The 26,207-nt window shown below is 56.5% G+C and overlaps 2 protein-coding genes across 3 annotated transcripts; one reads left to right on the top strand and one right to left on the bottom strand.

Annotated features, from left to right (window-relative positions):
* Positions 1 to 2: 2 nt before the first annotated feature.
* NMRAL1 (NmrA like redox sensor 1) lies at positions 3 to 5,678 on the bottom strand. Of its 2 annotated transcripts, XM_069809732.1 has the most exons (6): positions 5,512 to 5,678; positions 5,218 to 5,283; positions 4,550 to 4,788; positions 3,451 to 3,700; positions 2,735 to 2,925; positions 3 to 1,170 (listed from the first exon to the last, which is right to left on the bottom strand). In XM_069809732.1, exons 2-6 carry the CDS (start codon positions 5,255 to 5,257, stop codon positions 1,000 to 1,002), a joined length of 891 nt encoding a protein of 296 aa, XP_069665833.1. In that variant the 5' UTR covers positions 5,258 to 5,283; positions 5,512 to 5,678; the 3' UTR covers positions 3 to 999. The 2 variants fall into 2 exon arrangements, with proteins under 2 accessions (XP_069665833.1, XP_069665834.1); XM_069809733.1 differs by lacking the exon at positions 3 to 1,170 and having other exon boundaries at positions 2,741 to 3,279.
* An 8,614-nt stretch (positions 5,679 to 14,292) lies between these two features.
* On the top strand, positions 14,293 to 25,629 carry NLRC3 (NLR family CARD domain containing 3). Its single transcript, XM_069809321.1, has 18 exons — positions 14,293 to 14,383; positions 14,874 to 15,116; positions 16,178 to 17,933; positions 18,193 to 18,279; positions 19,014 to 19,097; positions 19,370 to 19,453; positions 19,942 to 20,025; positions 20,136 to 20,219; positions 20,709 to 20,792; positions 21,141 to 21,224; positions 21,810 to 21,893; positions 22,000 to 22,083; positions 22,349 to 22,432; positions 22,733 to 22,816; positions 22,920 to 23,003; positions 23,245 to 23,328; positions 23,545 to 23,628; positions 24,110 to 25,629. Exons 1-18 carry the CDS (start codon positions 14,377 to 14,379, stop codon positions 24,198 to 24,200), a joined length of 3,276 nt encoding a protein of 1,091 aa, XP_069665422.1. The 5' UTR covers positions 14,293 to 14,376; the 3' UTR covers positions 24,201 to 25,629.
* Positions 25,630 to 26,207: the final 578 nt, after the last annotated feature.

The raw sequence follows: 26,207 nt of genomic DNA, 5'->3' as shown, positions 1-26,207 counted from the left end.
GCTGTGCCTTGCTGCCTTGTCTACTCTTCCAGTGTTGTCTATCACCCCCTTTCCCTCCCCCAGGAACAGGAACAAAGGTCTTCTCTCAGACAAGGAGAGGATAGGGCTGGATGTCTTGAGCGTCTCTCTGGTGGCTGTGACTGACTTTAAGCACAGGCAAAGCTTGCCAAATCCAGAGCTCTTATCTGAGCAGTACCTTAAGCATATGGTAGTGTGGGGGGAGGAGCTTTATGAGTCTTAAATCCCAAGGTTGGACAGTCTTGCAAAGGTTTTATTCAACTCATGGGGGCAGCGATTGAAGTTACCTCTAGGAGCCCAAAGGCTAGGCCACAGCTGAGAGCTGTCTGACTTGAGGAGTTAGGCTCAGCTTTCATGTTACACAGCGCAGGAAGTCACTGCACAGTCCCCTTTTGGCAGGGTGGTGCCAACACAAGCACTCTGTCTCTCCAGGCATGCTGCTCTGCCTGCTGGCTCACCTGTGGTGCCTGAAGCTGGTCCATGGAGAAACCCATGTTTTCTGTTTGCTTAGGAGCCTGCAGCAGTGCCTGCTGTGGGCCTGCCTGGGTACCTGCAGTAAAGGCACTGCCCTTCAGGGCCCAGAGGGACTACGCATTCAGCTCACCCAAGTGGTGCTGTATGCTCAGAGCTCCCTAGGAAAGAGGGTGATCCTGGGAAAACAAGCCACCACCACCACCCTACAGCTGTGAAAACACCCAGAATCACTGAACAAACACCTCCCTGAAGACAGCGTGCAAAGGTAGTGCTTCTCCTGCCTGCCTGCAGCTGTACAGCCTTTCCTCTTGTTCTAGTTGCACTTGTCTAAATAGCCTCAACCAAGTTGCAGGAGAGCCCTGGAGCGCATGCATGGACCAAAGCTCTTTGGGTCAGCCTTTCACCAGGGCGCTAGTGGAGAGGGAGTGTGGCTCCGTGCAGCTCACCTCTTCGCCAGTTCCCACTACCTGCTGCAGAAGCTTGGGTGGAAGAGGAGGGAGGGAAGGGTCAGAAGGCAGCCTTATTGTCTGCCACCCACTGATGGAAGGTGCGGGCCTTGGGGTTGAGTTTCATGGTCAGGTCAACGTTGCGGTCTGGCTTAAGGGCATAGAAACGGAACATAGCGGCCAATTCCTTGTCCCCAGGGGAGCCACGTTTCTCATACTCCTCTGGTGAGATCTGCAAAAAGAATTGGGGGAAAAAAACCACTGTTGTCAGAGCAGAAGCTGCTGGGGCATTTCCCTTAGACCATGCACGGAAACTGAGGAGCGCTCTGCATTACAGCAGCCTGCCACGTTACTTCCACTGGTGAAGAAGGCTCTGCAAGTCATTTCGGTTGGGGTTGTGTAAAGGAAGCAGCAGCCCTGCCCTGTGAGGGCAAGGTGGAGGAATGCCTCTGACAGAGCATGCTGGTGGGAGATGAGATAAAGCAGGCCAGTCTCACAGTCACTGTTGACCTAGGAGTGCCTCCCCAGTCCACCCTTCTCCAGGTGCAGCGTGAGAAGGAGACAAGGTGGTGGTGGGGAAATCACACCGCACAGATGCTGAGAAGCTTGTTCTGGATCTGTCCTGAGCCAGCTGCCCCCCAGAGCTGCAGCCACCAGCAGGGCAGCGCCGCTGAGCACCCTGTAGCCCTGCCTGGCAGGGAACAGCCCAACCTGCCTAGGGCCTGCACCCGGCTCTGGCACACAGCTGGCCTGAGTGTGGGCTCAGGCATGCAACCTGCTCTCCCCAGCAGCCAGAGGCCTGGAGCAGTTACGAGGGAGCCCTTCCCTGCACTGGGGCACAAGCTGTGGCTGAGGGGTTCTAGAAACACAGGCTTGGGGGATCCGGGAGAGCTCTGGAGAGCCTGAGCAACCCTGGCTGCGCCTGGTACCCCAGCACCCACCCTTCCTGCCTGAATCAAAGTGCGGACCGCTGTACTTCTGCACTGTGCTGGGGCCCTGGGAAGAAAAGAGCTTATTTGTCCCTGGGGGAGTAGAACCTGCAGAAAGCATCAGAGGTGCTTTGCTTCTGCTGAAATGTGCTGTTCTCAAAGCAAAGAGCCACTGCAACCCTCATCCATTGTATCGGCCGCCTGAGGAGAGCAGCACAGCCAAAGCACAAAATAAAAAGAAGTCCTAGGGCCCAGACAGGCCAGGAGCACTGTAACAGTGATATGGCAAGGCCCTTGGGCAAGACATGCTGAAGGGAGGGGCATGCAGCAGAGACCTGTTCCGTAGATGCCCAGCCCTACTAGCAGTTATCCCTCAGAGCCAGGCATGGACCTGCCCCGGCACACCTGCACAGCTCCATGAGCATAAGTTGTCTCAGTGACAACACCGACAAGGCAGTTTCGGTACCAACACATGCTCCAGCCACATGCAGGGGCAGCGCAACTCATCCTGGATACCAAATCTGTACACCAAGCTATGAGGGCCCTCCACCCCAGCAGCTCCTGACCTTGCTGCTGGGGCAGGGCAGCACTCATTCTGCTACTGCCGTCTGTGCTTAGCCCCTGTACAGGACCCCCCTGCTATTCCACACCAACGGGAGAGGCCAGGCGTGCTGCTCCTCTGCTGCTGCCAGGCAAGGGTGCCCACCTGCAGCCAGCAACAGCCCAGCCTGGGCAGGGACCTGCGGAGCACCCAGCTGTTGGGAAGGCACAAGGACCATCTCCCCACCACCTCAGGCAGGCTGCAGGGCCCTGAGCCAGCTTCCCCCCACCTCAAGAACATCACAGACACCAAGGGACACTTCCTACCTTGCTGGCTTCCACGGTCTTGCCCGTCTGCTGGGAGAGGATAGCGGCATACTCTGCCTCAGTGAGCTTGCCAGTGCTGAGCCCGATCATTTGGCCGATGTACTCCTCCGGGGACTTCAGCAGGCAAAGCACAACAGGCCCAACGTCTTCCACCGCCATCCCATCCATGGGGGTGTCCCCCATGGGCAGCGCTGTATGGGAGAGATTGATCCCAGCCAGAGTGCAGCCCTGCCTGAGGGAGCCCAGCTCTGAGGAGGTACAGCTGGAGTTTTCGGCACCCAGCCTCTGAACACGAGGTCAGGAAGAGCCAAGAGCACCCATCAGTGTGGCAAGCCACGAGACCACCTGCCAGGCTGAGCTAAGAGACCGTGAGCAGCCAGAGCAGCACCATGACTCGCCTGGATCTGCAGCCCTACCTCTGACTTCTGACATCCCAACTGCAGGGAGTTGGGGTGTCCAGAGACACTCTGGTATCTGCAAAGCAGCCCTCAGCACCAGAAATAGGACCGGGATCTCACTTATTTCTTACAGGCCACCAAACAGGTCTGAAGGACTATAATGAAGCTGCAACTTGTTGTGGTCAACCTGGCACAGGCCTCTTTTCCCCATCAGTCTGCAGCCCTGGTGGTTCTTCCACCCCTCGGTGAGCCTCTGCACAGTGGGAGCAGATGAGAACTACAGGACAGTGACCTGGAGAGCGAGAGGTCCCATCTTACCCAGGACAAAGGTATCTCCCTGTGGGACCTTCTGTGGCTTGAAGATGGAGAGGAAGTTCTCGAAGTAGAATGGCAGTCGGATGGTTGTGGTGGGAACACCAAGTTTCTGGAAGTACTCCTCCACCATGCCTTTGCCATCAAAGTGCAGCACCTCCAGCCGGCCCCCCGTCAGCTGCTTCACGTTCTCCAGGCCACTGTACACCACGTGTTGCAGACCGAGGCGCTTCGACAGGTCAGCAAGCCGCTTTCCCTGGGTGAAGGGTAAAGCCAGCCATGAAGAGGGGAATGGGACACATCAGGGATCTCATCATCCCCACTCACCCTTCCCCTTTGTTGCCCTGGGCAGGAGGGCAGGATCCAACACATGCCAGCTGAGCAAGCTACTCAAGCATTTGGCACACCAAGCCCTCAGCTGGAACCAGGGCTGAGCAGACCCAGCAAGCCCTGTGAACTGCCCAGGTGGAGCCGAGTCCTCTGCTTACACCATCCAACATTAGAAAGTCCACACATCCTCCAGCTTTGGTTCTAGCTCCTCCACCAAGCACGCAAACACTAGCCCTAAAGATCTGCCAGGGCCAACGTACTTGCCCTAACATATCTTATCTTTTGTTCGCTGCCATCCAGGCGTGGCAATCGTGCCACCTTGCGAAGTCTGTCCTGGGATTTCTGATACCACAGCACATTTTGGCCCCAAAGCTGCAAGTGCAGAGAACTACAGGACTGCAGGCAGCGACAGTCCTGGCTCAGCCCCTGGAAGGCTCTGCAGAGCAGAGTCTTCCCACTCCTCCTACTCTGACTCCCGGGCAGTGCTCTCTGCCACACCAAGTCTCATGGCATTTAACCACTCCCTGAAGGCACCAGATCCAAGAGCCATGCAACTATGAGGGAACAGGGAACAAGTTATGGCTTTGCAAGAACTGGGACCTGGTTTCTTTGTGAGACTTTGGGACTTTTCTGAACTGGCCACTTGAACTGTCAGGGCTGGCAAGGCTGCACTAAGAGCTGTCCCATGACCCCCACCCCAATGCCACACAGCTGTCCCTCAATCCCCCCCCCAGGCCATTCCACATGTGGTCCCAGTTAAAGCAAGCATTGGTACCTGTGCAATTTCTTTCTCTTTGCTGCAGTGCTCCCAGAAGTTGGTTACAACAAAAGCTCCGTAAGCACCCGCCAAGGCCAGCTCCAGTGATGGCTCATCGTCCTGATCTGCCTTCACGACTTCAGCTCCCCTCTGCTTCAGCTCCTTGGCCGCCTTCTTCATGGGGCTCCGCGTCACCACGCGGACCTTGAAGGTCCCATCTTCTAGCAGAGCCCGGGCCACAGAGCCCCCCTGAGCCCCTGAAGGTACAGACCTGTTCAGAGCCCCAGCTTCCCACAGGGCTCTGCTCATAAAGGGAGCTGGGACTGTGAGACAGAGCTGCCTGACCCCATGCTCTCCCTGTGACACAAGGACCAAGTCCCTCCAACCCATCCTCCTGCCAGCCCCACCGCCCCCCTGGGCTGCTGCTCCAGCCAGGCGGGTGCTTCCCAGACCCCCTGAACCTCCACGGGGCCCCAGGGCCCGGGCTTTCTGGAAGCTATCGATGTCCCTGCCTTTTGCTGCGGGGACCCGAATCACCCCACTCCGCCGCAGCGGCAGGGCAGGTCACTGTGGTAGGGCCCAGCCCTCGCCTTCCCACCGGCCCGGGCCAGAGCCCGGCAGCGCCGAGGCTCTCGGAGGTGCGGCGGCACCCCGGGTAGGGGCCGGGCCTTTCCCCGAGCACTCACCGGTTGCCCCGAACACCACGATCAGTTTCTTCCCGGCCATGAGGAAACGCGGGCGGTCCCGGGGCTCTGCCAGGGCGAGAAGCAGACAAGATCGCACCGCCGTGCGGGCCCGGCGAGGCCGCGGCTCAGCCCCCGGCCCGGCCCCGCTCGGGAGGGCTTCCCCGGGCACGGGAGGGGGGTGGCGGAGCAACGGGGCGACTGCGGGGACCCATCGCCGGTCTCGGCGGGAGCCCGGGGCGGCGCGGAGCCGCCTCCCCTCACAGGAACGGGCGGCGGCGTCGCGCGTCTCCTTACCTCGGTTCGGCTCTGTTCGCTTGGAATCGGCTCGGCTCGGCTGGACCCGACTGCGTTCGGCTCGGCTCGGCTCGACCCGATTCTGTTCGGCTCCGCTCGGTTCTGCTCGGCTACGTCCGGCTGGGCGGGCCGCAGCTGTCCATCCCACTCCCCGGCCCCGCCCACCCCCGCCACAGGCACCGGACCTCGGCCGCGGCGCGCAGGGCCCAGCGCCGCAATCGCGGGAGGGTTTGCGGGTCCCCCGGGAACGTGCCCTCCGCTTGTCCTTGGTGTGAAAACCCGGCTGTTCCCAAGGAACATCCCCCCGCCCCGCTCCGGAGATGGGACGGGTCGTTATCCCCAGGCACAGGACTTGGGCCTTGGGCTGAGCTGGGGGGACGCTCCCTCATCACCCCCTTGCCAAGCGACCCCGGGCGAGGCAAAATAAGCAGAGAGGGGGCTCTGGGGCTTTTCTGAGCACCCGTGCGAGCTCCCTGTCCGCTCAGGGGCTTCGCTGGGCTGGTTCGAGGGGCCTGAGGTCAAACTCATCCTGCTGGGCAGTCGGCAGGTTGAACTTAGTAAAGATGTTCGGAAATTTGGGGCTGAATCAAGTAAAGAGCCCAGAAAATACGTGGGGGATGTGTCATACACAGTTGCAAAGAAATAATTCAGATGCATTAATTAACATAAATGAATAATTGTGAAAGCAGGAGGTACAGCCCCGACTGGGGCTTCTGCACAGTCATTTTTGATGCGAGGGATCTTTAGCTACAGCTTATCGGGAAGGTGACAGCCGATGGGACTTCCCAGATGCCATCTCCTCTTGAAACCAGCCTCCTGACAGGGTAGGAAATTACCAACAGACCTAACGCTTGGGAGACGAAAAGGTTTAACCCCTTACCAGGCGCAGCCCTAGGACCAGCAGAGAGCAAGGCTCGTGCCCGGAGCAATCCCTGGGAGATGCAGAGCCCAGCGTGATGGCTGGAGGTCCCAGCTCCTGCTTGCCCCCACCTCTCCTCCCCAAACAGTTCACCGTGCGCGTGAGCCCACCCCGATCCCCACCAGCCCTCCACTGTGAGAGCTCCATTAGCCACCATCATCTCCACCATCAGCCATCGACCACCTCTCAGCTGGACTTGGTGGAGGGAAAGATGTGTAATTACGGATTTAGATGCAGCTTCATTAAAGCTACCTGCTAGATATAAACAGACCCCACCAGGGCAGGTGTCCTAATAGGATGTGCTATTTTCATCTGTTTTCTTCACTGACTTCTGCTTGTTCTGACCTCTCCCAAACCACCCCGGCAGTGGGAGCTTTTGGCCCCCAAAATGAACCATTTGGTATAGACCAGGATGGCAGCAAACGCCACCGTGGCGAGCGATTATCCCATTATTTTGGTGAGCTGTGCTTCCCCCCCTTCCCTGGGCACTGCTGCTCTGCCTTGGGACTCAAGGGAAAGCAGAGGTACTTGCCTTGGGTCTCAGTGCTGCTGTGCCACCCTGCCCACCTGCCTTCAGGGGACCTCTCTGCTCAGCATCTCAGAATTAATAGGATTTGCCTAAATGCCAGCAAAAACATTTACAAAAGCATAGGATTTACAAATTAAGGCTTTTGTAGAACCAAAATGCAAAATAATGATCAAACCCACTTGCCTGAGTGGAGCTGGGGAGGGGAGATCCCACTGCTCCGGCTGCTGCGGTGGCTCTGGCTCCTCAGGTGTGGATGCAGCGCTCCTTGGTGCCATGTGATCCACCACTTTAGAGATAAACTCACAATTTGAGAAAACATTCAGCACTGGCAGAAAAATGTCTTTCAAGGAAGGGGAGTTTATTCCTGCCCTTTTATTCTGCTCTTTCAAGATACAACTTGAATTTACTCGTGGAAATGTTGCCATGCATGGCCCAGCACAGGGCAGAGCTGCTGCGACACCAGCCTCTTCCATGGCATCTCCCCAGCGTTCCTGGCTGGCAAGGGTGTTATGTAGCAAAATCCCTCAGCTCTCCCAGGCCAGGGCAAGCTCGTGGTTCTGCTTCGAGTGAATTCGGTGTCATTTGGATGTTGGTCAGCCTGGTTTTGTGGCTCTCCTGGGAGAAAGCAGCCGCAGCTAGGGAATTGGCCATGCACCGAGCATCCTGCCAGGACAGACCCCACTGTTGGGGCTATGGGCGGTTACTGCACACTGCTGTTTTTCAGCAGATAACTCGCATTGATTTGCATAGGCGGCAGCCCTGCGCTGACAGGAAGGAAGATTGAGCGAGACCCACAGTGCAGGAAGGGTTGAAGAGCAAACTGAGAGAGAGAAAAAGCCACCAGGCTGGAAACGGTGGCAGTGGGCGGCTGGGGAAACCAGACCGACCTTCCCCAGGTCCTGCCCGGAACATTGCCCTGGCCACTGGGTCCCATCGCCTCCGCAGGTCCCACAGGAGCAGGGCCACCAACCAGAGGGGCTTCCATTTTCTACCTTCAGCTGAGCATCCGGGCGAGGAGGAAGCAAAGCTCTGGGGATAAAGGGCTGAGCAGGGGCACGGAGGGGCTGCATCCTCCCACCATGACGAGGATGGCCTCTCTGCTCTCTTGCTCCCACGCAGACCTGAGGAAGGCGGCACGAGGCCGAGGTAAGGTTTTGGTGGGGCTGATTTTGCTTTGGAGGGGTACGGGGAGAAAGGGAGGCATCACGCAGATCTCCCACATGGGGATGAGCTGCTGCAGACCTCTCGCTGTGATGGCCATGTGAAATGAGTGGCTGGGCCAACACCTGGCAGGGCCAGGAGCTATTGGGCAGGGGTACCTGGGATGGGCAAGATGTGACTGACTGCCAGCAGCACCCAGCAGAGCAGCCTGGCATGGCATGGCCACTGGTGCTGGCAGGAGCAGTGGTGCATGGCGCTGAGCCCTGAGTGATGGAGACGAGCATGGAACCTTGTGGGGGACCTGGCACTTGTCACAAATTCTGTCCCCTTGCCTGCTACTGCCAGCCCACACGCGAAGGCAGCCGCAGCCAGGCTGCCCTGCCTTGCAAAGCTTCCCTGCCTTGTGCAGCATCAGCTTTTGCCCCCACGTTAATGTCATTTAGTGAATTCATTCCACTTCAAAACCATCCAAAGCAATCTCCAATATGTACTGCAAATAGAACCTGATAAGATTAGCGACATACTCACCTGTGGCATGGTGCAAAATTGCACCAAAGTATGAGGCAGGGTCCTGGGTCTGTCAGCTGTCCAAGACCAATGGACCTTGAAACCCAGAGCTGCACCCCCGCATCCCCCTTTGGGAAATGGGCTCAGCATGCCTTCCCGGAGCTCAGCTGGAGGGAACAGCAACACTGAGCTCTCCAAAGCTGCCACTGGTAGCTTCTTCGGCCCTTTTCACTGCAGGGGATCCCCCAGCGCTGTGTAGGACCCAGAGGGGCAGGGAGCAGGTTGAGGTGATGGAGCTCAGTGGGGACATGTGGCCCTGCCTAGTGGCTCTGAACCCAGGCGCCCATGTGGGCAGGGAGCCTGCAGCATGCTGGACTGTGTGAGTGCATTAGGCTTAATCCTGCTGTTATTTAAGCACTCTAAGGTCATTAGGGGCACTACATATCCTATAGTTATGGGACTGCTGGGGAGAGGACCAGCTGGAGCACTGGCTGGGTGCTGTCACCCACTGAGACGTCACCAGTGCCTGAGGTTTGGCTGCCATGTGGAAGGGTTATCCGAGGCCAGATATGGTCATTCAGGGCAGCCTGGGCAGAGCTCGCACAAAGGATGTCCACGTTGCAGGAAAATTTCTTTCTGGAGAACCTGTGGCCACTTTTCCTGATGCTCTGTAACCCCAGCAAGCTGGGGCTGACCCCGAGCATCAAACCCCAGCACGATGCTGGGGTGAGGTACCACATCCATCAGCATCTCTGCATCCCCCGAGGCCAGTGGATGGGGCTAGCATTGGTGACAGAGGCAGGCTGGCAGCAGCTCATTCCCAATTTTCACACTGATGCCCTGAGATCCTGTAGGTGAGAAGGGCAGAAGCTGTTTGCAGGGAGAGGATCTGCTTTTCAATCAGCTGCGTGCATGTCCTGGGGACATGATCAGCTCAGTAAATGCATCATTCTCCATTTGCAACTTGGGAGGTGTAGCAGTACCCTGCAAGAGTTCTTCACTCTGAACTTAGCTTTGTTTTCATCTGTTTGGAATTACCTGTAGATTGATCTTTGCTTTTTCCTGGTGACATTTGGTGTTGGGACTGCTGGCATTCAGCCTGGAGGTCCTTCATGGCTCCTCACGTCTACATCTTGGTATTTAACTCCCACTGTGTCTGCACCATGTTATTCTGATTGGGGTTTTGGAGAGAAAAAAATCCTGGTAGGAGTTAGATTTGGCATAGGGGGTCACTCTGTAATTGCAATAAATTTTGCTAGCATTAAATCGAGACCAAAAAAAATAAGACTGCGTGTCAAAGTCATATGTAAACTCAGATAACTGATCTACCTGCAAATCTGCAAGTTTCATAATTGGGTATCATATAGAAGATACTTCATTGCTTTGCTTAGAACAGAAATCAATAATGTGAAAGCTTTGCAGTTCTGCCAAAGGGTGGCAGCCTGCATCCTGGCTTCAGGATTTGCTCAGCTGAGGTGGATGGCTGGAGATGTTGGCTTGGCAAATGTCTGTGTGCAGCTCACTGACCTCTGAAACGGGATCAGTTCAGGCTGGATATATGGCAGGAGAAATAAATAAAAGCTCCGAGAGTGTGTTGGTAAGGGAGCCTGAGATTCGCTGGAGGAAACGCAGTGCGCCAGGAAGTGGTGGGAAGGCCTCGCGGGGCTGGTTTCTCTCCGTTCCCATGTCTGGGGGAGGGAGAGCAGCGGCGAGATGGGTGCTGTGCTGCTGGGGTTCGAGCTGCACCGAGACACATCACCCCAAACTAGAGATCTCTGAGGAACCGGCTGCACTGGCAAACCCCGTGGTGATGGGACAGGAAGAAGGCAATGGCCGGGCTGAGGGTTTCTGTGTGTTTAGGGGCACAGAGCCACGCTGGAGTGGGCATTTCTCTGCTCCTTCAGGTGCCTGGTTAATGATGCAATTATTAGCTCACATAAAAAGCTTCAAACGTACCTAAATACTGCAGATCAGCCCATTTTCTGATGTTTTCCCTTTGTGGGTCCCTGTAGCCATCCAGGAGCTCTTGCCCAGCACTTTGGTGCCCATCTAGACTAGGCGCCCTTTGGCCCTGTCCCGAGCCCAGCTGGGTCCCCAGGGCTCTGCTAGCCGAAGAGCCCTGGCTGAGGTGCCAACCGGTGTCCCCTGACGGTGCCCGTGGATCTGCCCATGAGCCCTTGCGTGGCGACAACCACAAATTTCTGTCTGCTGAGCGTTGCAGCCCGAAGTGGCCACGATGCTGCTGGCGGTGGCTGCACCAGCTCCTGGGACAGGACGGTCCCAAGTCCTCAGCAGATTCCCAAAGCACAGGGTGATGGATCTGTCTGGCAGGGAATGGCTGCAATGTGAAAACCAAAACCACATCCTGACAGGAGGAAGATCTGAGAGGCTGGGTAGAGCACAGAGGCAGTAACTATCTGTTATCTCCAGCCACCTTCGTGCTGTGGCCATCCCCAGACTGTCCCTTAATCTCAGATCCCCTGGCAAGCTTCTTTTGGTCCATGTTGGACTTCCAGGAGCAAAAGTGCATGTACATAATTCAAGCCAGAGATGAGCAGAAGCACCTATGTCTAGGTCCATGTTTTCCAGTGTTGATGCCAGGCAGTTTAGGTCTTGGAGTAGGACACGCAGTGATGAAAAATGCAGTCGCTGTTTGGTAGAGGCTGTCTGTGCGGGTGGTCAGGGACCTTCCAGCACGGTTGTTGTTGCTCCCAGGCACTGATGGGTTTTGGGTACAGACCCTCTGCTAACAGGCGTGGTGGGACGTGGGGATGGTGGGACGTGGGGATGGTGGACATCAGACTGAAGCTGCTAAGAAGGACACATCAGTGTTGACTGGACATCCTCAGATGGGAGGATTTTCACCTGGGCTGGGCTCTTGGACCACACCAGCCAAAAAAAAGGTAAATGCCAAGTTCTTGCCACAAAATCCCCCATTTCCCTCCCTGGCGCTTGCAGACAGCATTCGTCAGTTCGTCTGGGCAGCCTCCTGCCCTCCAGCTTCTTATCCCAGTGCCCCCAGGGACGTGGGCAGCAAGGCAGGGCAGATACAAACCATCGCTGGATCACTGCTTCTCCGGCTGCCGGTGGGGCAGGGACGAGCACTCGTCCCTGTTTGATCCCAGCCAAGTGATAGCTGCAAATCCAGGGCTGAGCTCCATGCATGCAGGATGGACGTGGATGCCGCTTTCCAGTCTCAGGCACAGGGGAGTACAGCACTTCCAGAAGACGACTCATCCCAGCAGCCTTGGGATGTGATGGGTCGCATCCTGGAAACACCTTGGATCTCTTTAGGGGTTATAGAGATTGGCTTGGAGTAGCCTCTACCCTTCAGACTACTGTAAGAGTAGATAACGCCCTTCACCCTCCTAGGATGCAGGCTTCAGCATCACTGGCTGGTCCTAGAGCTGCACCTGAAACTTTTCTACTGCAAGCAGAAAAACTTGCAGCTGCTGCATTATTTCTTCTCCTGCTTTATGTCTTCAGCTGCTTTATTCTCCCAGTCAGATACTTTCACACAAGCTGACCCAGGGCTGCTGGTTTCCAGCATTGGGATCACATTTTGAAGTAGTACTGGAGGACACCATCAAATAATCTCTGGTGTTAGAGCAGGCTTCCCCCCATCAAAGGGCTTTTTCTCACCAGCCGCGTTTCAGAGGAAAGCCTGCAGGAAACATCGCTGCAAGCAGCAAACCCCCTTTCATTTTGGCTGTGTTCTTGGTCACACGGCAAAGATGAGACACCTGGGGACTGCTTCATGCAAAGACTTAATTGAACTTTCCAGGCCACTTAGAGACAAGAACACATCAAAGGGTGAAAATTTTGCTGTGAATGGCTCAGCCAGCTCCTGTAATTGACATTATCTTAACCGACTAAGCCACTGCCTGGGGGATGAAGAGCCTGGCAAGCTGCTGCCGCAGCCCTGCTGCTCCCTGTATGGAGAAAAGGGCTTTGCTGTGAGGCCACCATCATTGCCAGGCGGAGCGTGGACCTCTGCCACCTCTGAAACCAGGGGGTCAGAGCTGGGCAGCCAAGAAAGAGCTGAGAGACTCCACGTTTCCTTCCTGGAGGGAAAGGTTGTGGGTTCAGACCCAGCAACAACAGCAGCCCCCAGCCCTATGAGGGCTTGTCAAAGCCACATGTGAAACCATCTGGGCAGGTGGGGATGGGCTTTGTCACCCAGCGCCTCTCAGATACTTGGCATCCTTCGTAGGACATGCCACAAAGGGGTCTCAATGACAGATCTAGCCAGTGGGGTCTGTGAGGGACTCAACCCTGGGAGATGCTGCGTCTAGTCCTTCCTCCTGCAGCCTGGCTGCCATCCGCACAGCTGGGCTGCTGCTGGTGGCTGAGCCCTTGCATCTTCTGGTGGGTGAAATAAACCTCAGCATGGATCTCCTAGCAGGAGGATGAACAGAGGAGCCTGCAAAAGAGATGTTCCAAGCATCTTAACCTTGCACCATGGACCAGAAACTCTACCAAGTTTCCCTGGTCAAGCCACATTTGTGCTTTCTCCCTGGAAGAGGTTGGGTTTGACCAAAGAAAGTGAGTGTTACCTGTACCTGTTGGTGAGGCTGCATTGAAGCCCCCATGGTGCCCACGTCCTACTCAGGAGTCGGTTTGGGCAAAGGCAACACTACCTGTGGGCAGCGACCTCCTTGCAGTGCCTCTGACAGGTACATCTCGGGGTGATCGCATGGATCTAGAGCATCCTGTAGGCCAGGTGGAGGTGAGGAAATGGTGCTGTGCCAGGACACAGACCAGGGCACTGGGACACTGTGTTCACATTGTTGCCATGATCAGACAGCGCCTGGGGCTGAGACGTTCCCACTTGGACACGGCCAGCTCCTGGAAATGACTTTGGGGCTGGTGGAGAGGCCATCTGCTAACATAGGTGAAGCTGGGAGCACTCTCAGGCATGGAGGTATTTCCCTCTCCACCTCTGCTCAAAAAACAATTGGACTCAGTGAGTGGATACACTTCTTAAAAATAAAACATCAAACCCTCAGCATGGTTTGGCAGCAGCCAAGGGGGAGGGAGCAGGTAGATGCTCCTTCTCCAGGCAATGATTCACCGGTGCTGTGAAAAGTGGAGCGACTACAGAGCTCTGCAACAGGATGTGGTGTTGGCCACGCTCAGCAAGCCCTGACGGAAGCTCTGGACGGAGGCGAGATGGGTTCGAAACTGAAACGGGCCCTTCATTGCTCTGCCTGCTGCCCCACAACTTCCTACACAACACAGAGAAAGACAACGCAGGAGGGGTTCACAGCCCCTCTGGTGACAGTGGTGGCACTCAGGCGCTCACTGGGTGACCTGTGGATGGCACAGGGGCATCATCAAGGCAATTAATGCAATTGTTCTGCTAGAGAAAGGCTCCAGCATGAGTGGTGGTGGTGAAGGTACCAAGTTTGTGGCACATGAGGTCTGGGGCAAAGATGCTGCAGCGTGATGGTCCCGGCTCTGCCCCTGCCAGGTCCACAGCACCAGGGACTCTGGTCTTAGTCAAAAACTGATGAATGGGCCCTTGGCTCAACCACAGTCAGTACCACGTTAACTCAAGGTGTGCTCCGTCCCATGTTGCTCCCGATGCTTTTCCTCTTCTTCCACCAGGAACATGGATAAAGGCTGAGGAGCCTCGACTGGTGCTGTGAGCAGGCTGGGGGGACGTGGGGCAGTCCATGGGACAGCTGTGCTGCTGCCAACACAGCACTCCTCACCCAGGGATCACCCATGTCACGGGAAGCCTCTGATGGAAGGTGAGTGGTGGCTGGGCAGCTGGACATCCATCATCTCAGTGGAGTTTTGGATTCAAAAAATGGGACAAGGTCACGCACCAAGGTGTGAGGGTTAACAGCAGTTCCTAGTCCAAGGGCTTGGGGACTGCTGTGCTGGTACAGGGGGAACGGCTGTCTCCGAAGATAAATAATCTTGCTCAGACTTTTATCTCTGCATGGGCTTGGTTTCCAGGAGGAAATGTGATTTCATGATTGCATTCTTCAGTTTATTTGACTCCAGTTTCAATAGCTGCTGCCTTGACCAAGCAGCTCCTCACAAAACAGCCTGCCACAGCTTTGGGATGGCATCATCTCAAGGAGGACTTTGGCAGGTTGCTCTGGAGGGCTCTAGTTTACCCCCTGCTACCTTCAGAGTCAGATGAGTTGCTCCACTGCTGCCTTTCCCATCACCCCTGAGGAACATGCCCAGGGCTTGTTCAAGACCTAACTCTCCTGCTCTCCTCTCCCACAGAGGCTTGGATCAACCGCTACCGCAAGCAGCTGTTGAGGTCCATCTCACCGCAGTTCCTGGAGGAGATCATCTGCTACCTGCGGAGACTGGACCTCCTCACGGCGGAGGAGGCCGGCCGGGCGCAGGAGGCGAGCTCCCTGCCCGAGAAGGTGAGGGCAGTGGTGGATGTCCTGGCTGGCAAGGGCAGCTACGCCTCCCAGTCCCTGCAGACCTTCATCGAGACCACCAATTCCCAGCTCTACCTTCACATCACTGTCTATGGTAGGCAGTCCACTTTGGACCCAATGAGGGGGTGTCTGCACACATGTCCTGGCTGTGGGCGCTTGCTGGAGCACCCCAAGATGCGCACAGAGCTGGGCAGCGTTGGCAGCTCCGATGGGAGTGTCTGTGCAAGTGACGATGCTATCTCAGGGTCTCCGCTGGGGAAGGACACAGCCAGGGGATGACAAGGGTTCTCTGCCAGGTTTGAGGTACCTTCATCCAGGCCCCTTGCTGCCCTCAGCACACTTCTCTGGGTAGCCTGAGGAACCTTTAATGTCCTCAGTGTCCTGATCACACCAGTCACTCCCAGCAGCTGGGCTGGGAACAGGGGGACAGCAGGAGGAGGATGGCTGGGAATTCCTGACCCCATCCATTGATGGCTGCCCCAACTTCAGGCTCTCCTTGCAACCCTTTTCCCAGGAGAGGTTTCCCAGGTTTCCCTCCTGGTTGGAAGGCTCCAACCTTGGTTGGTGTCTGCTCTGAATCTCTCACAGCACCATCCCCTGCTTGTCCAGCCTTTGCTGGAGGCTTTAAATACACTATACCAGGGGTCGTGGTACCTGAGCCAGGTGAGCAGGAAAGGTCCAGAGATGGTGATCAGGTTCAGCTATGAGTCCAACTCATTAGACAAGTCCATGGTTATGAGACAAGGCTGAGGTCAAGCCAGGAAGTCAATCCAGAGGTCAGGATCAGGTCCAGTGAGGGCAACCAAGTTCAGACACAGTCCAGTGGTCACCAGGCAAGTGTAGAACGATGAGGTCCAAGATCAAGGTCCAGATCAATAAGGTCCATAGCAGGCACAGGCACGATGGTGTTGTAGGCAAGTACTCCTACAACATAGCTTAGGCAGGGGCTGAAGGCCCAGGGCTGAGCTTAAATGGGCTCCTGGACTGATGGGTGAGGCTGGGCAGGATCATTTAAGCCTATTAGTGCCCTCCAGGCCCTGGCACATCCCCTCTGCATGGGCACAACAGAAAAGTGAAGCAGCATCTCTCATTTGCATTTGTGGTTACCATCCTCCTCCTCATGCCCTCATTTCATTTCTCGCTGTGCAGAACCCATGGTGCAGAAGCACCTGGAGAGCCTCCAAAGCTACTATGGGAATGGCTTGGAGACGGGTCCCCTCCAGCGACTCACGAACCTGCTGCTGGTGGAAGGCTTGACTGATATCCAGCAGAAGGAGCATGACATCCTGCAGATTGAAGCCACCAAAGGCTTACGAAATGTATCCAAGAGCATCCCTCTGGAGAAGCTCTTCCTGCCTCTCTCCAAGGTCAGCATCCCACCTCGGATCTCTGTCACCATCGGAGTGGCTGGGATTGGCAAAAGCACACTGGTGAAGCTGTTTGTCTACACCTGGGCAAAGGGGGAGATCAACAGGGACATCATCTTTGTCCTGCCCCTCACCTTCCGGGAGCTCAACACCTACGAGAAGCTCTCTGCTGAGAGGCTCATCTGCTCAGCATTCCCTCACATCACTGAGCCAAACTGCATCTCGGCAGGAGCCGCCAGGACCCTGCTGATCCTCGATGGCTTGGATGAGTTCAAGACTCCTTTGGATTTTTCCAACACGGTAGTATGCACCGATCCCAAAAAGGAGATCCAAGTGGACAACCTGATCACCAACATCATACGTGGCAACCTGCTGCAGGAGGCTTCTGTCTGGGTCACGTCACGGCCAACAGCAGCCAGCCAAATCCCCGGTGGGCTTGTTGACCGGATGACGGAAATACGAGGTTTTGGAGCTGCAGAGATGCAGGACTTCTTGGACCAGATGTTCCTTGACAACAGAGACCTATCTGGCCGAGTCCTGCATCACATCAGGGCTAACAGGCCGTTACACGTCATGTGCACTGTTCCTGGCTTTTGCTGGATTTCTGGCTCCTCAATCGGTTATTACCTTAAAAATAGCACTGATCAATTCCAAGAAACAACTGTTGTCCCCAAGACCCTATCAGAAATATACTCCTATTATTTTAAAATGGCTCTGAGCAGTGACTGGCCAGAAAAGCCAAAAGAAACACTCAGGATTGAGCAGGCTATGAACAACAGCAAGAAGATGGTGGGCAGCCTGGGCAGACTGGCCTTCTATGGGCTGCTCAAAAAGAAATATGTGTTTTATGAGCAGGACATGAAGGCGTATGGCATTGACCTTTCCTTGCTGCAGAGCAGCTTGTGCAGTCGCCTCCTACTCAAAGAAGAGATGCAGTCCTTCACAGCCTACTACTTCTCCCACTTAACCATACAGGAGTTCCTAGCGGCTATTTATTATTACACGGCTGCAAAGCGGGCAATATTTGACCTCTTCACGGAGAGCGGGATGTCCTGGCCCAAGTTGGGTTTCCTCAACCACTTCAAGAGTGCTGTTCAGAGGTCGCTGCAGGCAGAGGACAGGCATCTGGACATCTTTGTGCGTTTTCTGTCTGGGCTCCTCTCCCCGCAGGTGAACAAGCTGCTCTCTGGATGGCTGCTGGTGAAGGACGAGCACAACAGCTTCAGGAGCCAAGCGATCAACTTCCTCCAGGGCTGCCTGAACACCGACTACATCATCTCCTCACGGACGGTGAATACCATGCACTGCCTGTATGAAATTCAGCACATGGAGATTGCTAAGACTGTGGAAGAAGCAATGAAGAACGAGAGCTTGGCCGGGATGCTCACCCCTGTGAACTGCTCTGCCCTGGCTTATCTCCTGCAGGTCTCTGATGTCTGTGTGGAGGAGACGAACCTCTCCAACTGCCTCACCTACAACATCTGTAAGAGCCTGCTCTCCCAGCTCCTCTTCTGCCACAACCTCAGGTGAGTCCTGGTCAGATTGCACCAGGAGAAGCAAGCAGGGACACCGGGCTGTGACTCAAAATCCTGGGTGTCGATGGGAGACATGGGCCCACCAACATTGTCCATCAGCAGGGAGCTGCCCTGGGAATGGCACTGGGTCTGCTCTGCTTCTGTGCTTGAGTTTTTCCACCTGTGATGGGCAGATGACACAGGAGAGTAGTCCTTTCTCCACTTTGTTCTCCAAATGGTTGCTTTTGCTCTTTCCTTGTATCTTCTCCAGGCTGGACAATAATCAGTTTAAGGACAATGTGATGGAGCTGCTGGGCAGTGTGCTGAGTGTGAAGGACTGCCAGATCCAGAAGCTCAGGTAGGACCTGGCCCAGGGCAGACAGGCTGTTCCTGGGGATGCAGCACGGAGCTGGGGGCACCTCAAAACCAGGGTGAGGGTCCTCCAGGAACATCTCTCTCACTGGCTCCCCAGGGTGCCTGGGGACAAGGACAGCCTTATGTGATCTCTTGCACCCAGGCACAGTGACCTTACCCACCGTGTCCTTGCGGTGGCTGGGCAGGCTGTCTCACCCAGTCTTCCTGGGACCGCTACCTCCTCGCTGTTCCTAAAAATTTGTGTAGAAATCCATGGGTTATCCCAACAAACTGCTTCCCAAAGTCATGGCTATTTGCTGGACACCCAAGGTACTGCATGGAGCATCTGACATATGGAGGGGACAGGCTCCCAACCCCCACGCAGGGAGATGCCTCACCGCAGACATATGGGTCCCCACTTTTGCCACCCCCCTGCCCTTCTTTGTGGCTGCACATAGAGTCCCCCATGTTGTGATCTGAGCTCCCTTTTCATGAAAGAAATGAATTTTAAGTCTAGAAACTTCCCTTCTACCCTGTCCTTGCAATCCCCTGCCTGGTGTCCACCCCAGGAGAGCAAACCTTGGAGCATCCACCACTTTGCATGGTTGTACCACGAACCAAATGCTCCTCATGGCTTTCCTCTGCTCACCCATCCCAGCTTTGTCCTGGGACATGCCAGGGGCTGCAAAAACCTCTTTCTCCCCCTGAAAAACACCCAATGTTTCTTTTTCTGGGCAGCTTGGCAGAAAATCAGATCAGCAATAAGGGAACCAAGGCGCTGGCCAGGTCGCTGATGGTGAACAGGAGCCTGACGGTGCTGGAGTAAGTGTTCCCCCTTTACTAGCTCCTGCCACGCATGCATTCCCCACTGGGAACCATTACCATGGCTGCAGCAGGGCTGGATCCCACCTCACCTGACCGAGCTGGGGAAGATCTCCAGCCCCCAAAGCCACCACCGCTCAAGAGGTGTGAGCTGCTGGCCTGATGTCCCACAGCAGTGCCTGGGATGGTTCCACCTGGAGGCATTTGGCTTAAAGTGGGCACATCCCGCTCTGGTTTTGCTAACCTTGGCTTTTCTGCCTGTCTTGCCCCAGCCTGCGAAGCAACTCCATCGGCCCCACTGGAGCAAAAGCACTGGCTGATGCGCTGAAAAAAAATCAAGTCCTGCTCTGCCTGAAGTAAGTCTCAACTTCTGCAGCACCTCTGAGAGCAGATCCCCAGGACAAGCCCCCCCAGCCCTCTCCCGTCCCATTGAGGTTTTCCCTGCCTCAAGGGCCAGCAGGCGGGGAGACCCTGGGCACAACCTGGTTTGGTTGAGCCGGGCAGCAAGCATGAGTGCAGCTGGCAGAGACCAGGTGACTGGGGCAGCCCTGGGCCGGAGATGTTGGGACCCTCCTGCCTCTCAGCTTCAGTGGGTCCAGGTTGAAGTTGAGGTCGAGGTCCATCCCTTGCATGGGAGCTCACAGGCTGCTAGTGCACAGGAGGAGGCATCTCCCATGGGAGAGGAGGGAGGGAGACCCCCAGGTAGGGATGCTCAGGGGTCAGACATGCTTCTCACGCCAGGGATGGGGGAAGCAAATGCCAGGGCAGGCAACCACCACCCTGCATGGCGCCTCGCCCCGCTACAGGGGCTGCCACGCACGCCTTCGCTTCTCTCTCCTTGCAGCCTGCAGCACAACACCATCAAGGAGGATGGTGCCACTTCCCTGGCCGAGGCCCTGTTGACCAACCACAGGCTGACAACCCTGCAGTGAGTGACCGGGACCTGCTGTCCCCCCCTCCCAGCCACCCAGCAGACCGAGGTGCCACCGATGGGGACGTGGCACCTGACATTCATGGGTACCTTCCTCACCTTTGCAGCCTGCAGAAAAATGCCATCGGAGCCCGCGGTGCCAGGAAAATAGCGGAGGCACTGAAACAGAACTGCAGCCTGAAGGAGCTGACGTAAGAGCAGCATGAGGTGGAGGGATGGCGACGCCAGTGCCACATCTCCCAGGATCTACGGGCAGGATTGGTGGGCAGGGGGCTTGGCCATGCGACGCAGGTGGGATAGACTCTGCTAGCTTTGGCCAAGGGGGTTGGCGTGGGTGGAGGGGGACAAGGACCACAGCGCTGCTTTCGGAGCGACCCTGCAGAGATGCTCTTCATATCTCCGGGAATGCAGGGAGCCACATAAAGAACTGAGAGCCCAAGTCTTCCCTCCAGCAGAGGCAAGTGGCAGGTCTCCAGGCCCTGTGGATACATTAAAAGCTAGTTCAGGTCAAAACCAACACACGAGGACAGAAGTGTATGTAGGTTGGAAGTAAGACCACAGCAAGTTCATGCTTATTGCTGAAGCAGAAAGAGCCTGGGGGAGATAGATCTTTTGCCGGCAGATCTAAGCCAGTTGCAACATGGCCGCGGGTAACACCTGCTCTTCCTCTTGTGTCTTAGACTCTCCAGCAACTCAGTAGGAGACAATGGCTCGGTTGCCTTGGCTGAAGCTCTGAAGGTGAACCACAGTCTGCAAAGCCTCGAGTAAGTCCCCCCTCTGTGCCTGGTCTCCTGCTTGCCCAACAGACCCCAGCCTCCTCACTCCAGCAACACCTCCCCCCCTACCTCGGCTGCCCCAAAGTGCCAGCAAAGCCTGTCACCTCTGCTCAGTGGGGCCAGTGCTGCCGTGGCGAGCAGGAGATGCTGATCCTGGCCTGGCTGCTCCCAAAGTTGGTCCTTTAGCCGCAGCTCCCCACTGTCTCCCATGGCTGGGAGATGCCCATTTCTCAGTAAAACAGGCAAACGGGCACTTTTCACCCCAAACATGACCACACAGCCTACCTGCAATGCCAAGACTGGCCCCATCCTCACGCCTTCCCCTCTTTGTCTCAGTCTCCAGAGCAACTCCATCAGCAGCGCTGGGGTCACTGCGCTGACAGCAGCTCTCTCCTCCAACAAGGGACTCATCAACCTCAAGTAAGTGACAATCCCTCTGGCCACCCCAGCCAAAAGCTGCTACCGGGACATGGGATGCGAGTAGTTTTCCTTGTCCCTGGTTGTTTCCACAAGTGCTCTGGGATGCTGATAGCAGCCTCTGTCCCTCCTCCAGCTGCAACCATCTTCTCTCCATGATTAGCTTTCTCCCCTTGGGACAATATCGGTTCAGCCATGTCTCACAATGAAAGGATGGCAGCAGGGATGGGAGGCTGGGAAAAAGCCCTGATGGGCCATGGGTGCCCACAGCTGTAGGATGCACAGGGAATGGAGATGCAGGTGGGGATGCAGATGCTGATGGAGATGCTGCTGCTGGTGGAGATGCAGGGAATGGAGATGCAGATGCTGATGGGGATGATGGGAATGGAGATGCAGATGCTGATGGAGATGCAGGGAATGGAGAAGCAGATGCTGATGGGGATGCAGATGCTGATGGAGATGCAAGTCAGACAGACTGCTGTCGTAATAGATGGTCTCAGCCCCAGAGTGGGGCGGCGAGGAGGGCTGTGGTGGAGCAGCTGATGCCCTGCCTCGGACACTCCTCCCCAGCTCCATGTCTTTTCCCAGCCTGCGGGAGAACTCCATCAGTAAGGAGGGGGGCCCAGCCATCGCCCGTGCCCTGCGGACCAACAGCACCCTCAGGAAGCTGGAGTAAGTCCCACGGGCCCCAGGAGGGCACCCATGCTGCTGCACAGTGTCGCTGGAGTTGTCCCAAACTCTGCATGTGTGACTTATATTCTCTGTCCCTTGCCTCTAGCTTAGCGGCAAACCTGCTGCATGATGAAGGTGGCAAGGCCATCGCTTTAGCGATGAAAGAGAACCGGGCGCTTACGTCCCTCCAGTAAGTTCCCCCTTGGACCTGCCTTGGTTTGAAGCCCCTTGTGTGGATGCAGGGCAGGGACACTGCTCCTGGGCCTCAGCCCCGCCAGGCTGTGAGAGTGGCTTCCCTGGGTCGCCCTTCCATGGGAGGTGTGCTGTGCCATCCTGGATGGATCCATGGGCACAGGGGTCATCTCCCTGGATGGGAGCAGATGGGTGCTAAGCTTGGAGGGATTGGGGCATCCTCACAGCCTCAGGCTTCACCTCCTGTTTTCTCCGGTTTGCAGCTTGCAGTGGAACTTCATCCAGGCAAAAGCTGCCACAGCCCTGGCACAAGCACTACAGTTCAACAGCAGCCTGGCCAGCCTCGAGTAAGTGGGGACACTGGAGGACAGGTCCTGGGCGGTGTCTTCCTTCTGGGACCTGCCCATGGACTCTGCCCTCATGCTGCTCCAGGGGAGGTGGCTTTGCCTGTTGCCTCCTTCATGCGCTCCAGCCCATCCTGTGTCCCCATTGCACATCCCTGGCTGGGGATGCTGTAAGTGCATGGTGGCCCGGGACCCCCCCAAGCCGTTTGGGAAAGCCTGGCACACTGTGCCCTGTGCTCGCTGCCCCTCTCCCTGCTCCTGGGTGGCTGGGCTGTGGGCAGATGCAGCACTTGCGTGTCTTAGCTTGCAGGAGAATGCCATCGGAGATGAGGGAATGGTCGCCCTCTCCGCCGCACTGAAGGTCAATACAACACTGGCAGATCTTCAGTGAGTATCCAGGCTGTGGCGGGGCCATGGTGTTGCAGCCTGTCTAATTAGCACACCATGGCTACCTCACAACATGCACTGAAGGGTCCTTGTTCTCTTGCAGCCTGCAAGTGGCTTCAGTTGGCGTGGCTGGTGCCCAAGCCCTGGCAGAAGCCTTGATGGTCAACAAGAGCCTGCAGATCCTAGAGTAAGTGCTTGGTGGGGCCACCGAGTCCCCATGGCTGTGACAACGCTCCCTGGGGGTGTCCGAGACCCTGGTCCTTAGCTCAGCACTGCTTCCACCCTTGCATTGTGTCCTACCAGACCTGGCTTGCCTTGTCCCTTGACTTGCTGATGTGGGGCCAGCTCTCTCACCTCCTCCTCTTGCCCACGGAGAGCACAGGGCCATCCCAGGCTGTCCTTCCTCACCGCCTTGCCTTTCTTTACAGCTTGCGGGGAAACTCCATCGGTGTGGCAGGGGCCAAGGCAATGGCCAATGCGCTGAAGGTGAACCGCAGCCTCCGCTGGCTCAAGTAAGTATCCTGCTCCCTGGGGTAAGCCAGAAAGAGCCTTTCCAGACCTTCCTGGAGGGAGCAGCGTGGGGACGGCCAGGCTAGCAGCTCTCAGGAGGGCAAACTCCTGAGCTGGTGGCTTTTCCCAATGCCCACGCCCATGGTGTGCATTCCCTCCTGGTGGGCATGTCTCCCTGGCCAGTGCTTTCTGCTTTCTGACCCTCCCACCTCCTGCAGCCTGCAGGAAAACTCCCTGGGCATGGACGGAGCTATCTGCATCGCCACCGCTCTGAAGGGCAACCATGGCCTCACCTACGTGAAGTAAGTAGCCGCCGCGCTGGATGGTAAGGCAGGGATGGGGGAGACCACAGGAACCATCAAGGGACCTTCCCCCCCGCTGGCACTGCCCGTTCCTGGCTGCCCTACAGGGACCTCCCCGATGGGCCAGGGGGCAAGGGTGCCCTGTGCTTCTCCTGGCGTGACAGCCACCACACCCGCACAACTCCAGACCCCACAGCTCCTCTCTGGGGATGCCTCTGGGGCAAAGAACCACCCCAAAAGCCAAATAGTCTCCAAAATATCACAGGGACGGACTGGCTCAGCCCCTTTAGCTTTTCACCTGGCTGCCTCGGGGCTCTCAAAGCCAGAGTCCCCTTTGACCAGGGTCCCAGCAAGAGCTCCTGGATGGCATGGGGAGGGTGCAGATGATGCTGGTGCAAAGCTGGGGAGCATCTCTTCTACCCACCAAGGATCCTGCTCTGCCTCGTGTCCAAGCCTGAACTTCTCTTCTCTTTGCTCCCAGCCTGCAGGGGAACCGCATCGGCCAGTCAGGAGCCAAGATGATCTCTGACGCTATCCGGACAAACTCACCTGACTGTGTCGTGGACGTGTGAGGGTGCCTGGCCGCAGCGAGGAGGCGGCCCGGTGGGTCACTTTGGCCAGCGTGCCTCTGCAGGGAGCTGCTTGGCCCTCTGCCCGCCCGTCTTAGGGAGGAGAGCTGGGGCAAGGAGAGCTCCTGAGCTCCCTGGCACAGCCCAGGAGGACCTAGAGCCTCCGGATCAGCAGTGCAGGAGGATCAAGACTTGCTAGTGTTGAAAGCTGAGGGGTGTATGCCCATATCCCTGTTCATCCAGGCCCTGGGGGAGCTTCAAGGAATGGGTGAAATGCAAAAAGGAGAGAGGAGGGGGAAGATCCCACATGCCAGCCCCTCTCATTTTCGTGACTTACCTGCCACCACTGGCAGCAGCGACCCCTCCTGTGATCTCCGTGGGGTTACAGCGCTGTGCTCAGACCCTGCCCCAGACTGGGGTCATCCTGACCGCCCCGGAGCTCTGCTCTTGTCCTAGCCTGAGTCGCTAGGGGCAAACATTGCAGAACCCCAGCGGGGGCTCCAGGGCTCTGCTCCCAGCGCCAGCTCTTCTCTCTCTACTTCTGGCAAGGATCCCAGGGTGAAACTCAGGCAGGATTCACAGCAGCCCCTTCTCAACTAGCAAAATACAGCCCAGTCCTGCAGGCTCCCCTTGAAATCCCAGACAGAAACAAGAGGTTTGCTGTGTCCTTGCTCAGATGGGAGCGGTGCTTTGGACCTTGGCAGTTCAGAGCAGGGTCCTAGGCAGTGAGTGCAACCTGTGCTGTTTGCCATGCCCTTCATAACAGGTTGGTGCTGGTCAAGCATGCCTGAAGTGTTTGGTAGTGCTGTTCTCTATCAGAGACAGGCATCCCAAGACATGGGAGTGGAACCATCTAGAAAGACTTTGGGAAATAAAGAGCCCTGGGGATAATGGGAGGAGGAGCGGGAGGGTGAATGTAAGAGGAACAGCACTGCACAAGGATGGGCCGTCTCCAGCATACATGTCTTGGTGATACAGTGGGACTGCCTTATCACAAAGTTCTGCCTCGAGTTCAGGCTGGACTTCTTGGGTTTCCTGCTGTTGTCATTGGTGACAAGTTGTGTGACCTTTGGATGCATCTTCCCGACATCCCAGCTGCAGGCAGAGTCCGTCCCTAGCAGTCACCTTTTGGGCAGGTGGCTGCTGAAAGCAGAGGTGCCAGGTAATGCCTTCATGTGCGTGGCAGAGACCCGGTGACTCTCCAAAAGGTGCCAGGTTTGCAGGTAGACCAGTAGCCAAACTATGCAACCGCACCAGAGCCCCCTCCAGCCACTGCCCCCTCTCCCCACTCCATCCCAGCTGGAGCCCACACCGAGACACACTGCTGCTGCACTCGGGGCAGTAAGCGACTGCTCCAGGGACCTTGGTGGGCTGATCCTGGAGAAACGCTGGGCTGAGCTGTGCGATATGTACATACTTGGAAATAAATTGGTTGCTAGCTGAGAAGATGCCTTGTGCTGTCTTCCTCTCTTGCATTACATTACATTCGGAGTGCACTGTGCTCTGCTGCCCTGGCTGCAGACCTCACCCCCCCATACTGGTGTGACAAAAGGGCTCATGGCTTTTTCCGTGAGGTGTCAGGGGCTGGGGGACGCTCTCCAACAGGATACAGTGACGCTGAGTGATTTAAGTCCTACCTCTTTCACCATTATTTCAGGGCAGACTGAGGCTCGGGTCCAGCTCTGCCCAAAGCCTGTGCCTAACCCTGAGCTGCAACATTACCTGAAATGCCAAGGGAGAGAGCAATCAACAACCCCAAGCCAGCTCCCGTGCCCTGGAGCTCCAGAAAACAGGGGGTTAACAACAATTTGAAATATATTTAATCTATCTGTCTGGATATGCACATACCTAGCTATACACAAACACTTCTGAGCTGAAAGCTTGAGTGCTCAGAGGCTGCATTTGCACTGGCACTGGGCGGGGGGGGGGGGGTGGCTGCTAATGGTGCTGCAGCTGCAAGGCAAACCATGGCTACCCTAAAACCTAGCCGGCTGTGCTGAAAGGCTAGGT

The sequence above is a fragment of the Haliaeetus albicilla genome, chromosome 22 (genome assembly GCF_947461875.1).
Source record: "Haliaeetus albicilla chromosome 22, bHalAlb1.1, whole genome shotgun sequence".
Classification (NCBI taxonomy): Eukaryota; Metazoa; Chordata; class Aves; order Accipitriformes; family Accipitridae; genus Haliaeetus; species Haliaeetus albicilla.
The sequence above is the reverse complement of the archived record's forward strand: the minus strand, read 5'-3'. Positions and strand labels throughout refer to the sequence as shown.